General features: G+C 34.8%; 1 protein-coding gene across 1 annotated transcript; it reads right to left on the bottom strand.

Annotated features, from left to right (window-relative positions):
• Positions 1-4,337: 4,337 nt before the first annotated feature.
• Positions 4,338-14,268, bottom strand: LOC108854391 (myosin-6). Its single transcript, XM_018627933.2, is given in 40 exon segments — positions 4,338-4,676; positions 4,678-4,762; positions 4,883-4,965; positions 5,065-5,145; positions 5,242-5,298; positions 5,429-5,485; positions 5,576-5,672; positions 5,764-5,834; positions 5,930-6,058; positions 6,153-6,353; positions 6,440-6,592; positions 6,681-6,854; positions 6,941-7,003; positions 7,109-7,153; positions 7,227-7,341; positions 7,431-7,570; positions 7,652-7,864; positions 7,965-8,063; positions 8,187-8,306; positions 8,474-8,679; positions 8,797-8,974; positions 9,059-9,119; positions 9,204-9,313; positions 9,401-9,532; positions 9,617-9,784; positions 9,896-10,022; positions 10,143-10,180; positions 10,323-10,424; positions 10,522-10,579; positions 10,904-11,005; positions 11,116-11,262; positions 11,353-11,489; positions 11,589-11,738; positions 11,834-11,993; positions 12,117-12,175; positions 12,499-12,655; positions 12,740-12,885; positions 12,961-13,104; positions 13,210-13,338; positions 13,941-14,268. Coding segments are annotated over 40 exon segments (4,557 nt in total). The 5' UTR covers positions 13,944-14,268; the 3' UTR covers positions 4,338-4,616.
• Positions 14,269-14,822: the final 554 nt, after the last annotated feature.

Raw genomic sequence — 14,822 nt, 5'->3', positions numbered from 1 at the left:
TTATAATTCAATTTATATAATTACAACTTTCTTGGATTTCAGAATTTAAAATTACTCGTTATTTTTGGTAAAATACTCGTTTATTATTTTTAAGAGGGAATCATAATCTTTGAGAACATGACAAAATATTTGAATATAAGACGCTCATTTTGACTACATGTTGCGAATAAACTGTTTTGGTTAATCAAAGATTTAGCAAGAATATAATGGTATCTATTAGTTAAACAATAACTTCATCAAGAAATAATTTGTCTTAGTAGTTTAGCAATATGGAATTACGAGAGAAGCAGAAAACACATGAGGCACATGGATTTCGATTTAAAACAATGATGAAGATTAGATTATAAGAATCCGGTTTTGACCAAAAAAAGATTATAAGAATCCGGTTACATGAAACCATAGGACAATAATAAAAAAAGAATATTGGACCGTTAAAGATGGTTAATGTTTGTAGCTGGTCAAAGTTAAGATTCTTAAATTGAGTGGCTCAGTCAAAGTTTATAGTCACTAAACTAACATGGCATCATACATTCATACTCTTTTCTTTTTCATACTCATTGTTGTTGTTTTTATCTAATCTTTTAACAAAATTAAATGAAGGTGTATAAACAATGTTTATTATATCTTTTACGATACATGCATAAAAGAATTTTGGTAGGTTATAGAACGTAATTTGAAGATAGTAATATTAATATTTCTTTCAGAACTGATGCATTTTGAAATTTGATGTTTAAAAATAATATGGGACCTTTTAGTCGAGTAGTAATAAAACAGAATTAAGATACCAACACATTTCATATTCAATCTATTTAATGTACGAAACTAAGTTATACTCCTTCCGTTTCTAAATATAAGATGTTTTAGGTAAAACACATTTATTAAGAAAATTACTTTTTATTTAAAAAATATTATTAAAGTTATAAATTAAAAACTATCTGACCAACTACAAAAATAGAACTATTAAATTTGATTGGTTACACAATTTTTGATAAAGTTAAAGTTGTCTAGAAATATGAGAACATCTTACATATTGCAACAAAAAAATATTCTAAACATCTTGTATTTAGGAATATAGGGAGTATTGTTTTTGGGTATCTATATAGATATATATGGGTTTATATGTTGATTATATCTCCACTTAATAATAAGTCTGAGTCTTTTCTTATTTCAAAATTTATTAGGTCAATAAATATAAGAGAAAATTAGAAAAATGAGACACTTTCAACTTAGATTTGTCATGATAAGATTTGTAGAAGATTATTTAGGTAACTAGGATTTATATTTTCTTTAAAACCATTATACCCTTCAAACCTAATTAATCTTAATATTTTATAATTATTTGCATTTTTATTAAAAAAAAACAGAAAAAATCCAAAAAAATTAGCATGAAGCAACACTGAAATCGTTCGTATGAGATTAGTCTTCCCTTCCATTAACGAACGTTTCCATGGCAATTATTTGCGATCATCACTTTCTCTACTTTGTCTCTCTCTCTCTCTTCACTTTTTTTGTTACCAACCAACAAATAGCATTCACGACCATATCATCCCCTTCCTTTGATCACGTTTTTCTGTTTTTGTGTTTTTTTAAATGCTGGAGATAGTTAATTGAGGATTCGGAGGAATTGGCTTCGTCTTAAGACAGAGGAATTTCCTTTAATACCATTAAGCGTTCGTTGATATCATGTGTTAAATTAAAGATTTGTGTTATTAAGACCAAAACTTGCAAGATTAGCATGAAACAACACCGAAATCACGAAAAAAAAGAAAAAAACGGCTGCAGATTCGTAGAAAGAAGGTAGAAGACGAGGACAATTCTGTCATTTACTATTTCATTTAACCTAATTCCTCAAAAAATTGGGCAAAAACATGACATAGGACGATTCGAACCCGGGTTAAGATAGAGTAACAAGTTAACTGCAACAACTAGGCCACGCATTCATCGCATTATCATTGAACGTATTTAAATATATAACCCTTATATTTATATAAAACCCTAAATTAACTCCCTGATTAATTGATTACTCCCGATTTAGTTTAGATACCGAAAAAGAAGCTTCCATATTTTTCGGATTTGTTAGAATATGTATCCTACCCCACGCATAGCACAGAAGAATAGGAGAGAAACATATTCTTCCTCCAGCACCACATAAGATAAAAGGTAGAACATGTTATAACACATAATATAGGTTAGGTATACCAATGAGTAGTAGCTATATATCGTAATAAAGCTGTAGGTACATTAAGACATCTTGCTTGATTATAACATAAGCAAATCTATCTTCATTAGAATATACAAGAAAGGATAGTTTAGGTTATATAGCTCGGATATACCTTTCTAAAATTTTAGTATCCGTTTTCTAGATCAATTATATCACCAGAATGCGTATTCTAACCGTAGCTAGAAGTTAAAATAAAATATGATTATATTTTTTTTATAAAAAAATAAACATATATATTGTCATACTTATGTTTCTAATAGTTTTTATATTTTTTTACATTTTTAAGATTAAGTTTACTATTTTTTCTATAAAACAAGGGTAAAACATGTCTAAAATTACCAAAATATGAAAAATCCTAAATGGACAAAGAAAAGTTCAAAGGGTCCCATTTTTCTAATTTTCCTTAAATATAATATCTAATGAAAAACCAAGTAAGAATTTTTTACCAAAAAAGTAAGAAACTATATCCGGTCTTTTTTTTGGCACTGAAGAAATTATGTTCGTAAGTTGTGATACATTTGGGTCAAGAAAAAGAGAGAAAAATAACTAAGGCTACTAAGCCGTGTTAATAAGTGGTATACCATCAAATTCAAAACCATGAGAATGGATTGAGCTAGGTTGACCCACTAATGAAACTAACATAAGGAAGTTTTAGGTTCCGTGTGATTTTAATTTTGTTAGTTTTTAGGATTTTTTTTCTTTTACATAAATATTTTCTTTGACCTAATCTTATATAAATGGTTGGCTGAAAGATCTTATCATGATTGATGATTTATCAGTTAAATCGAAATATTCGTATCAAACTATTGCATAAGAAAGTTCAGCAATGGTGACCATGAAAACCTGAAAAGTATCATTTTTATCTTGAATGTGAAGTTCTGATTTTACCAGCGTGATGCATGTAAACCTTACATACAGCAGACGTGATGTTTGTAATAGACTATTCTCAATTGATGAGAATTCTAACTATGTAACGAAAGAGTTTTTTCGAACAAATAACTAAGCCTATGACCACCAAGCTACAACACTAATTAATAAATTTTTCAAAAAAAAAACGAAAGATTTTTTTTTTCACTTTGTAATCAAACATATTTTAAAGATAAAATACAATAGTTAAAGACATCTCCATCCCACTCTGTATTTTATTCCATTTACTCTATAAATAATGTAAAATATGGAATAAGGATGAAGATGATCTAAAACTTTCATTGTGGTGTTCGAAATCAGTATTCTAATATGGTTTATGTTAATTCGGTTCCATTAAATCAGTTTTCGGATTCAAAATCCTTGTAGAATTAATAAAGCTTTTGTTGGGCAAAAAATATTAGGGCAGATACTACTATGGATGATAAAGTTAATTTTGAATTTTTGTTTAATTCTTTTCCTCCAAAAATGTATATAAAATTCAATATATATAATTGAAATTCTTATTTTGAATCAATTAATTTGATTTAAATGGTTTTAGATGCTATATTGTATTTTATATTGAAATGACAGGGTAAAATTATGTGGACAAACAAAGCTTCCACAACTTCTTGGTTTGATTCTTTAGTCGAAAAAACTTCTTGATCCTGACATGAACCAATAAAATGAAAACCTCTTGACAAAAAAAAAAGAATGAAAACCTCAACTATCTAGAATTAGCCAAGATATATAGACTTGAAATCGTTTGGACCAACATTTGTCGTGTGAGAGGTAATACAATGCAAAGTCTCTTTTTCACCTTCTATAACAAAAGGAAGACACGATAAACATGGTTGGATTGGATTTGTTAATGACTACTATTTTCTTTTTGACTACTATTTTCTTTTTGAACACTTATAAGAGGTTCGGGCGAAGCCCGAAACCACATCATCTAATATTAATTTCATTCCTAGCGATCTCTGATACAATGGTCATTAATCATTATCTTTTACGGTTGATTTTATTTTCTCTGGTTGAGTTATTGATTTTAAACTGAAAATGAATTTCTCTTGTCATATATTTGTATAATAGTTCTAATGACTACGATTCAGTATTCATTCAAGTCTGTACTTTTAAGATAATCCAAATTGGAAGATGGTCAGGAAGACGCAAACTGTAGATAACAATATCCATTTCATAAGTCATGATAAAATAGCGCGTAATGTTCTGATAACTTTGTACAACAAAACAACATAGGGATCTTAATCTTTGCAACATATAATCGTCAGGTCTAAAACTTTGAATAATGAAACAAATCTGAGGTCAAAAATAATAAATGAATGAATAGTTGAGAAAAACAGATGTATACGTTCAAAACAACCCCACAACAAAGAAATTTACACTTTTACCTATCTTTCCGTCTTGGTTCAGGGAGGCCCCCTTCGCTCCACCTCACATGACTAAAACAAAAACCACAGAGGACAAGAAGGTTTTAGTATCTGAGCTTCTCAACTTTCATGAGCGTCTTAGTGCAAGAATACAAAAGCCGGATTCTCAAGAAGCTCTTCTGCTGGTTTGATTCCTACAAAGTCCTTCTCTTGCATCGAACTTGAAATATCTTCGATTGAGAATGGAATGCTGCACAAGTACTAGAACAGTTAGCTGTATTTCAGACTTGAATGATGGATCTTAGATCATTTGGAACCCTTATAACCTTGAAACTCCTTTTAGGTCTATGCTTTCAAAATAAAATTTTACCTGGAATCATCATCCAATAAGAAGGAATCACTGTCTGCATCATTGGATTCCTCTGTCATGAGTGCCCGCATACTCGATATAACCTGCAAGAGAAATTTTAAATTTTGTTCAGCATCTACCAAGGTTCAAAACTTAAACAAGAAACTTTATATTTTTATATAAAAAATATTGTTTCTAAGTACTTCTTGAGAGACGCTTCGGGTGTTATAGCTATCGTCCCAGTATAATGTGCAAATACGGTAAAGCTGCTGGACACTGAGGCCCTGTAACGCACGGAGAGATGCGAATAACGAAGACAATGTCAGGCAATATAAATGTGCATCAGGTATGTTTTCTACGAACAGACATCAGAGGCTTACCGGGCAAAGATCGTGTGCTATTTCATCGTATGAGATTCTGTACTTCTGGTGTATAACCTGCAGGTGAAAAAGGAAGAAGAAAGTAATGTTACCCTTGTCGTTTAAAGGAACTAATGGGTCTCAAGAAAGAATTAAAAAAAAAACATTTTCCCTTATGGACAGACATAAGTTGGTGCGAAGAACATACCAGGAATCCAACGGCTTGTCTGATTTGTTTAAGTTCTTCCCAAGACGGTCCAGCATACTGCAAATCAGAGCAATAAAATTATAACCGATAGAACAATATGAAAAGTAATTATTCTTTTGTAAGAGAATTATGAGTCAGGAACTCTACTTCTTTGGCTTGGCAACACCACAGCTCTAGCTCGGCAAGCCCGGATTTTACAAATTCTCCATTGCTGAATGTACAGCACTCTTTACGCAGAAGAAGGCTGTAAGATATAAAACAAAAGCCTGAGATGTCTGTGTAATGGAGACCAAAGTGAACAGTTTTACATTATGTGAGGAAAAAACTATACTTACCTGTTGAAAAGTTGTACGTTGATGAAAGAGAAAGTTTGAGAGTATATCTTCTGGATGAGTACTAAAGGAACCTGGACATTTCATTTAACATATGAGAATTGATATAATGGAGTGAGGGCACACACAGTACGGTTCCAATAGAAATTCATATCATTTTTTTCCTTACATGATTTTCTTTTAATGTGACAAGAAGCGAATTGAGACCGTCGATAATGCTTTGCCAGTGAACTGCCGGAGAATCTTTTCCAAATGATCTACCAGATCTCAACATCCCTCCTTTAGAACTTCTTGGTGCCTGAAGTTTTCAATTGGACAAACAAAAGTTATAGTCAAAGTGCAAAGAACATAACCATTACAGCATTAGGATAAAATAAAAGCAAGCAAGAAACCTGAATGCATAAAGAAAGTAAAGTCGACAACTCTTTCTTCAAGTTATCTCTAACCATCCCAAACATTTTCTCAACATAAGCTGCAAGCTGTTGCTTAAAAAGCAGAGCCGGGTACTTCGCCTCCACCGGACGGATCACAGCGTTAGCAGCGGCTTCAGCTGCAGCAGCTAGGTTGCCTGAAGCGGGTGACGAGCGGAAGCTCTGATGAACAAGACAGAGAGACCATAGTAAGTGTCTGGTATTGAGAGTACAAGCCATGTTAAGTCAACAAAATTTGTAATACTAACCATGGCCATCCTTCCAAACAAAGAAGTTGAAGCAGCTGGCTTCTTGCTTTGTGTTGCTCCACTGCCACCGGTTTTAAGACTTTTTTCAAGCAAAAATAATAGCGCTGATGTACTTGTCAACCAATACGCCAAGTGACTATTGTCATCTTCGTTCTGAAAATATTAGCAGAACAGTTGAAACTTCCCAGTTTAAGTAAAATCCCACATAGCACACAATGTCACGTAATGCACTCCCAATTACCTCAATGGCGGAACCAATCATCTGAATCAGACGATCAAACACATTGGTCTTCTCAGATTCGAAACACTTCCAGTGAAGAAGACACTTGTATATCGTAAAGGCGGCCACAGGTTTCCCATTATCACTGAAACCAATGTTGTCTTTTACACAGTCAATGAGAGAATCGACATCCATCTGCAGTGATCAGTACAAATCAAGCTATCAGAACTAGTCACCCACAGCTATAACAAGAATTACTATGATGTGATTGGCCAACATACAATTTGACGTTCTGCAGCAGATTTCCCAGCACTGCCATCAATTGGTGTTGTAAACTCGGTTTCCTACAAACAATGCAGACTTTACAGATTAATAAAAACCAAGGGGAAAATGTAAACAAACAGCATGATGAGTAACAGGTGATTGAGAGCTGGTTGGAGGAACCATACATTGAACTCGCTTTCCAAGTTTGTATGGTGGCCGTTTTCCAAATTCTACAAACACGATGAGGAAAAGGTTATGTCCGGTAAGAAGGCAGCTCAAAGAGCATATTATAGAGCTTTCTACCTTAATAGGTGCAGTTGGAGGATGTCCAAGAGCAGTCCTCACAGGAGTGCTTGCTATTGTTTGCTGACGCATAACTTTTTTCTCAGCTTCCATGTCTAAGATTTTCTCTTCAAGCCTGCAGATGAAATGTCAAGACAAATAAGAAATTAACACAAGAGCTGTCAACAATGCCACTCCTGAAGATAAGATTATTGCAATGGGTACTTTTGCATTGCAGTCGTCAACTTCACTAGTTTAGATTCAGCCTCCAATGCTTGCTTCAGTCTATCCTGGCTAATCTTGGTTGTCTCTTGAAGTTTCTTTTCTGTCTCGTCAATTTTCATTTCCAGTGAACTCACCATCTCCTGTAAATGAAACATCGTTTTTCAGCATATTCTCATATGCACTCCAGTATGTAAATTACAAGTTTCAACATTCTCACAAACCTTCAGCTTTTCATTTTCATTAGTAATCTTCTCCATTAGTTCATTATCAACCACTGGAACCTCTTTAATAATAGGGGCAATCTCTGAAACTTTCTTGGCAGCTTCACGCTCTTTAATAAGCAATGCCTCAGTTTCTTTGCACCTAAGTTCCAATTCCTCCAAAGAAGACTGCGCTTTTGCACTTTCTTGTTTCTTGGCCTCTTCCAGGTCAGTCTGCAGCGTTGAAAGAGAATTAAAAAAAAAAATCTCAACAAATTTTCTATAACGCACAATCAAAAGGAAAAAAATGTGGTTCTTCAGACAGCAATCTCACCCTCATCCGTTTTTCCAACTGCAATCTCCATGTCAGCTCTTCAACTTGCTTCTCTAGCTTGTTCTTGGCTTCTTGAAGTGCTCCAGTTTCTCGAGCAGCCTATTGGGTAAAACAAATTAAAACAATTATGCCAATTTCATGGTAAGCAATATCTTCATACGTGAACCTCTGAAACAAGAGAGCATGGAACAAAACTAGACAAAGAAAGAAACCACATCTCACCATCTTAAGCTTCCGAAGTTCTCCACGAGCAATTTTTGATCTCCATGCACATTGTGTCGTGATTGTTGCTTTCTTTAGTTTTCTGTAATGTAGACGGGCCAAGTATCCACGGCACCAAGTCTACAATAACAATGAACATTACCACGATCAATGACCGACCAGAACAACTGTTCAATTATAAACATGGATTTCTTGGAAGGAGACAAATCTTGTTATGTTTATTGGTGTTCTATGAGCAGTTGAACCTCAAATGGTACCACAGTTCTGCAGTTTTGATATAAGCATACCTGAATTATTGTTGCTGCTTTGGTCTGCCTTCTGAAACACAGTTCGTTACGGGCAACCATACCACGCATACCAGCTTGGACCGACACAGCAGCAGAAAATAGCTCTGAGTAAGCCTTCCTAGCCAGAAACATACGCAAGTCTCTCTGGATTCTTAAAGCAGCAGCTTCCCTGCGCATGCCTTCATATACACTTCTAGCAAGATAACCTGACAACCAGGGAGACACATAGGTTTGCAAGTTAGTCCAGAAACTAATTTAAAGAAAGAAAGACTCAATCATTTAGTCCAAGAACATAGACACGTTCTGTAGAAAGTTTAAAATACCTCTGCAAACTGATTGAATTTGCTTAGCAGCATTACGCAGAAGGATGAAACTTTTTTTAGCAAGATACGACCGAACTTTTCTCTGGATAATGCTTGCTGATCTTCCCAAGACCTCAGTCCTTCGGGTATCCAAGTCTGCCATTTGTCCAGCTCTCAGAAACACCTTTGTCTTGCCAATCTACAAAAGTAAATGTCAATCTATAAATGTTGCTCATCACACAGGTAGTAGTGGCAATGCAGAAAGCTTTGATGAGGCACTTACCTGATAACCTTCAAGTCCCACTTTCGCCAGAAGCTTCTTGCAGGCATCAGGGTCATCAGAGCTATTGTGCAAGAACTCAGTTAGACATTTCAAATGGATATAATCACTCACGCAAGAAAATACTAGGAGAAGGGTACAATCTTACTTCTTGACCAACACTTCTGGAGCAAGAATACCAAATCTGTCCAAGAATTCATCGAAATGTTTCCTGGTAGGATAGCCAGCACAACTAATCCTGATAGCCTCCATCACTCCCTGAAGTCATGAACACAAACAACAAACTTCTTTGGGAAACAGAAAAACAGAAAAAATTTCTGAACTGACGGAGAATGTCATCCGTACCCCACAACGTAATTGCTGTAAAATGTTTTCGTTCTCAAAGATTCCGGGCTTCAGAAGGTTATTTGGTTTGATACAGCGAATATAGTGTGGCTCCGTGGTATTGAGAATCTCGAGCAACGATACCAATTGTTGCTGAAAACAAGCATAAAAAGGAAATTAACCGACCAAACTTTTTATAGAACAAACTTGAAAGTTGGAAACCAGAATCAGACTCACCTTGAAACGGGTACCTATAGATGAGAACTTTGATTTGTTGGAATCGTCAGTCATTGGTGGGAACAAACTTGCTACAAAGGAACAACTAGAAGAATTTAACAACGCTTGATGCTCAGCAATAACGTAATCTTTGTTCTTGTCCAGAAAAAGATCCGTCTGATAAGTGACCTGGAATAATAACCCAATGGTTACTAAACCATATAACCACAGAACAAATACTTGTATTTTTGGAACGTTTTTAACAATCATGGTGAACCAATAAAAGCAAGAGCTGCTTACATCACCAGCGTAATGACAAATTGTGAAGTCACTACGAGCCAATTTTGGTTTGGCAAAGCGCTTGTGGTTTTTGAAGGTCTGATATAGTTTCTGTGCAAAAGTTTCATGCGTTGACCTCGGAAACATGCTGCAAGGCAAAAGTATCACTTCAGCTATATTGCTCAAAAACAAACCAAATTTTTAAGTAAACTGGTAGCAAAGGAAAGAGTGAGAAGGGTATAGAATCACAGTTAGAATTTCTACTAACCAAGCTTCATCTAGCAGAGCAATAATACCTCCAGGTTTCTGAAAACACAAAAACAAAAGGAAACAAACACCAAGCATGAGAAATTGATGAAAGGAGATTATAATATTGAGTCTGAGCAAGATAACTGGCAAAAGGAGAATATCTCCACTGAACAGTGAGCATAAATATTCAGACAGATACCTTTTCTATTAGGTCTAAGATATCTTGATTGTCTACGAACTCTATATAGCTCCAGTTGATTTCCTCCTTCTTATATTCTTCTTGCTCCATCTTAAAGACATGCTGCACGAATAGAAGTTACACACCTCAGAACCATGGGCGCATCAGAATATGAAAAAGGCTAATAACCAAAAAGTAAAAGAGCTCGTTCTGAGCAAACCTGATTAAAATGCTGCTGAAGTTTTTCATTGGTCAGATTGATGCAAAATTGCTCAAAACTGCAATAAAGCTTGCGCTTGTAAGTATTAGGAAAACAACACAAAACAGTCATGCATAATTATTTAGCAATCAAACAATGAAGTTAATCTTGCATGTATATATAGCACTATTCTCCCAAAGTTAGTCGGATAACCTCACAAGCATACAATCGATGGGTAGTATAAAATCCCAGTAGTCCATGTTAGAAACAAACACTAGCTTGACTATCAAACTGGTCAGACCCATATATTGTGGAGAACAAGGGAGGTATCAGAGATAGATCCACATTTTTTGAAGAGACCTATCTAAGCAATCACGAAACAACAAGCATACCACTTAAGCACCTGTTTGTCTTGAAACTCTCGAATCCATAAATATCGAGAACACCAATCAAGTACTTCGAGTGAGGATCTTGACCAATTGAGGTATTAATCTTGTCAACAAGCCTGCAAAGACCATAAAGGATAAGTAAAGAACAATGATGGCAAATCATCTTCGAAATTTATTTATTAAAATAAGGACAAGCAGCTATGAATATCTTCATCGATAAACCCACCAGTCAAACAACCGCGAGTACATGACTTTAGCCAAAGCATCTCTACTAAGAGTAGCAGCTTCTGGATCAAGCGTTTTTGTGATGGTTTCATCACGAGTTACCATGATACGCTTGCATAGTGAATCCTCAAGTAACTTTTCATCGCAGCTGGAAAGTAAGACTGATATGAGTAAGGACACCTAAACAGAACATAAAACAAAACGACCAATACTCGCTTTGTTAGTTGAGGGCATATACCTGAGAAGCTCAGCTGCAGTTTTTAGGTGAAACAATGATTTTTCATCTTTGGGAATCGATGAATCAATCTCTGCTCCCTTAGCAAACTCGATATTCCCGAGATGGAGAATGGCAGCCACAACGCTGAAAATCGCATCCTGTAACGAGATATCAGCAAAGTATTGAATTTGTTTACAAACACAATATAACAGCTTTGGTTAAAATCTGAGTGATGGAGTTGTGTGATTGATTGCTACCTGCTCCTCAGTACTGATCCCAACCACTTCCATAGCCCGTTTAGTGGCATGGTATTCCTCCGCATCATTTATACTATCCACCTCTAGGCATTTAGACTGATTGAGATAGTGATATGTCTTTGGTTCGCCAAGCTTGTATCTCTGCACATCCTGATAGTAGAAAAGATAGATGGTTTTAGAAAACAAGATGTATCACCAAGTACTTTCAGTATTACATACTCCTCCTAAGTGAGTTACAAACTTACTTCTTTTGGAGCAGCACAAAGCATGTAGAAACAGTGATAGTTTCTTTCAGGATCAGAGAGCTGACAAACACGTGATCTTTCCAACAAATAAGTTCTTATGGCAGCTCCTGATATCCTTCCCTTTTCGTCAAACTGAATCTCCACGAACTTACCAAAACGACTATAAAGTACGTAAATACACGAGTTAACAAACACCCAAAATAGTGAGATTCAAAAGCTTTCAAGAAAAACCACAACAATAAAAGATAAAAGAATGTGATATAGTACAAGAAAACTTTGTTACCTCGAATTGTTGTTCCTGACAGTCTTTGCATTTCCGAAAGCTTCTAGCACAGGATTGGACTGAATAAAAGATACAATTAAGAAGCTTGTGAGAAACAGACCAAAGCAATAGAAAAAAGGAACATCAACATCATCTGCATAAGTAACAAAGCATATAGCTACTTGCTATACAGCTTGAATTAAAGTGGGTGACTACTAGCACTACTTTTCTGAAGTTTCAGTTATCTGTTATCTCTTGGTTGCTCAAGCAAACTCAGCCGAAAATTAACATTTGACCATCCGCTGAAGTGTTAGTTATTTCTTCACTTTTCTAAAAATAGGATTTGACTGAACATATACTTATATATATATATATAATATAATATAAGATGCTATTTTCTCACCTCCAACACTTTCTGTTCAACACTCCTACCCTCAGCAGCAGCTCTCCCTCCCATATAAGCAAGATATCTCATTAGCAACTTGGTGCTTTCAGTTTTACCAGCACCACTTTCTCCACTAACCAGAATAGACTGACTGACTCCATCATTAATCATCTGTCTGCATTACACAAAACAAATAAAGCATGGAAAATTACATACAAGTATAAGAAGCAACATGTTTTACCAGTGTGTATAAATTTACCTATATGCAGCATCTGCGACGGCGAATGGATGTGGACTCAGCTCCCCTAAAGCAGCTCCTTTATACTGTGCCATCATATGGCTACTGTAAAGATGGGGGAGTCTTCTAAACGGATTAACAGCAATCAGTATGCTTCCTGTATAAGTCTGGAAGTAGTTGAAAGTTTAGTCCAAACGTATATAGGCCACATATGTATTCAAAACCAAAAAGAATTTACTTACATAAATCTCATTTATATCATATCTTGAATGCAGATTCTGTAGAACTCCGGGTTCATGCAAATAAGCAAGTCTTGTCATATCGTCCACTCCAGATGCTGGCGCTTCCGTATCTTTCGGATAAACATTAGAGACTTTTGTAACAACCTGAATTTTTTCAAACAAAAATATAGAAAATAAGAAAAACTGTTTTTACATGAGAAAAAAAGAGAGTTTTCTTTTGTTTCTAATTCACATGAGAAGGACGCATACATGTTTCCCTGAAGTGCAAAGCACTTTGATCTCTTGGCCATTAACCTCTACAACTTCACCATCAATCCAGGCTTCATCAGGGTCCTCCACCCACACACACGACCCAACTGAAGGATTGAAGTTACCAGCCTGTACAAACAAAGAGAGTCAAAAGGCATAGTTCTCACTAAGAAACTGTAAGCAAGCACATCTAAAGTCATATTCACAACTTCATACAGTTAACTTCCAAAGTTATCAAGAAAGAAGACCGCAGAGAGTAAATAGAAAAAACGATAGAAGAAAGCAAGATCCTCTCGCTGGTAAGAGAACTAAAAAACAAAACACTTCTTGAGCTCTCTTAAGCTCCTTTATGGTGACCACAACTTCTTATAAAAGTACAAGTAACCCCAATGACTTTAAATTTTAATGGCTGATCAAAACCGTAAAATGTAATGTAAGAAAAATCAAAGTGTTGTGGTAATGAAGCTTATGAAGATTCAAAACAAGATTTAGACCAAGCGTCAAACTCAAAAACAGACCGGTCATAGTTGAAGTCAAATCTCTAAATTCATACAAAACTATCATCATCTACAAATGAGGAATCTAATTGCAGCTCAAAGCCATCATCCAAAACTATAAACTCTTAGAAACAAGAAATTAAATCAGGATTCGTCTCAAGTCAAACTAAATCAATCCCCTAAATTACTAATTTCCCCCGAATTAAACTGGATTTGATCACAATGAGATCTTACCATTTCGTTTCGTAGATAAGAGTCTTCAGATACAGAATCTGGATCTAGATTGAATCAAATGAGCAGTAAACGTCTGAAATCTACGAAAATAAGAACACCTCCGGAGCAAAGAACTTGAAGAAGACACTCAGATTTGGTGGAGAAGACGAGCAAAAGACGAAGAAGGAGCAGGAGGAGGAGGAGGAGGAGGCTGCAAATCTAAACGCGTTTCTGGAAAAAAATATTTTTGAGTATTATTGTTTGATTATTTCTTTTTTTCTAAGTTTATTTTCTCTTTTCGTGCTTCCCTCGTCTCTTCCACCTCGCTGGGATTTGGTCTGAATTAATGAATTACTTAACTTTCATTAGCTTTCAACTAAACATATAATATATAACGATTAATTCAGAACGTATGATCCCCAAACTACCCTTTTATTTTGCATTTATTACAGGACTTCGTTTTCGACGTCATTCCGACACGCTAACCTCAATTTTGTCCGTTGGGAAAATCTTATATACAAAAATAGTATTTACCCTAACAATTAAGAAAATACACTACGACTGATTTGATTCAATCCATGTCTTAATGGAACGAGTATACACAATTTAGATATTAACGTAACCAATACACCGACTTCAACAAAAATCATGTGAACGCCAAACCGTTGACTAAACCGTCTAATTATATTTTGTTCAATGGGAACAAGACTAATAATCTCTATATACAATATAACCTCTTTAAATTAATAATTTATAAATTAATTTATACTAAAAATTTCTATAAAATAATATAATTTTATAGTTTTAAATTAAGTTTTTGGTTCAATTAGTATATCGATAAATTAATAATCTCTTTAAATTAATAAAAATTATAGTTCTGATGTAGTTCTAACATTATTAATT

This window comes from Raphanus sativus, chromosome 4 (genome assembly GCF_000801105.2).
Source record: "Raphanus sativus cultivar WK10039 chromosome 4, ASM80110v3, whole genome shotgun sequence".
Taxonomy (NCBI): domain Eukaryota; kingdom Viridiplantae; phylum Streptophyta; class Magnoliopsida; order Brassicales; family Brassicaceae; genus Raphanus; species Raphanus sativus.
Note: the sequence above shows the minus strand (reverse complement) of the source record. Positions and strands in the feature narration are given on the sequence as shown.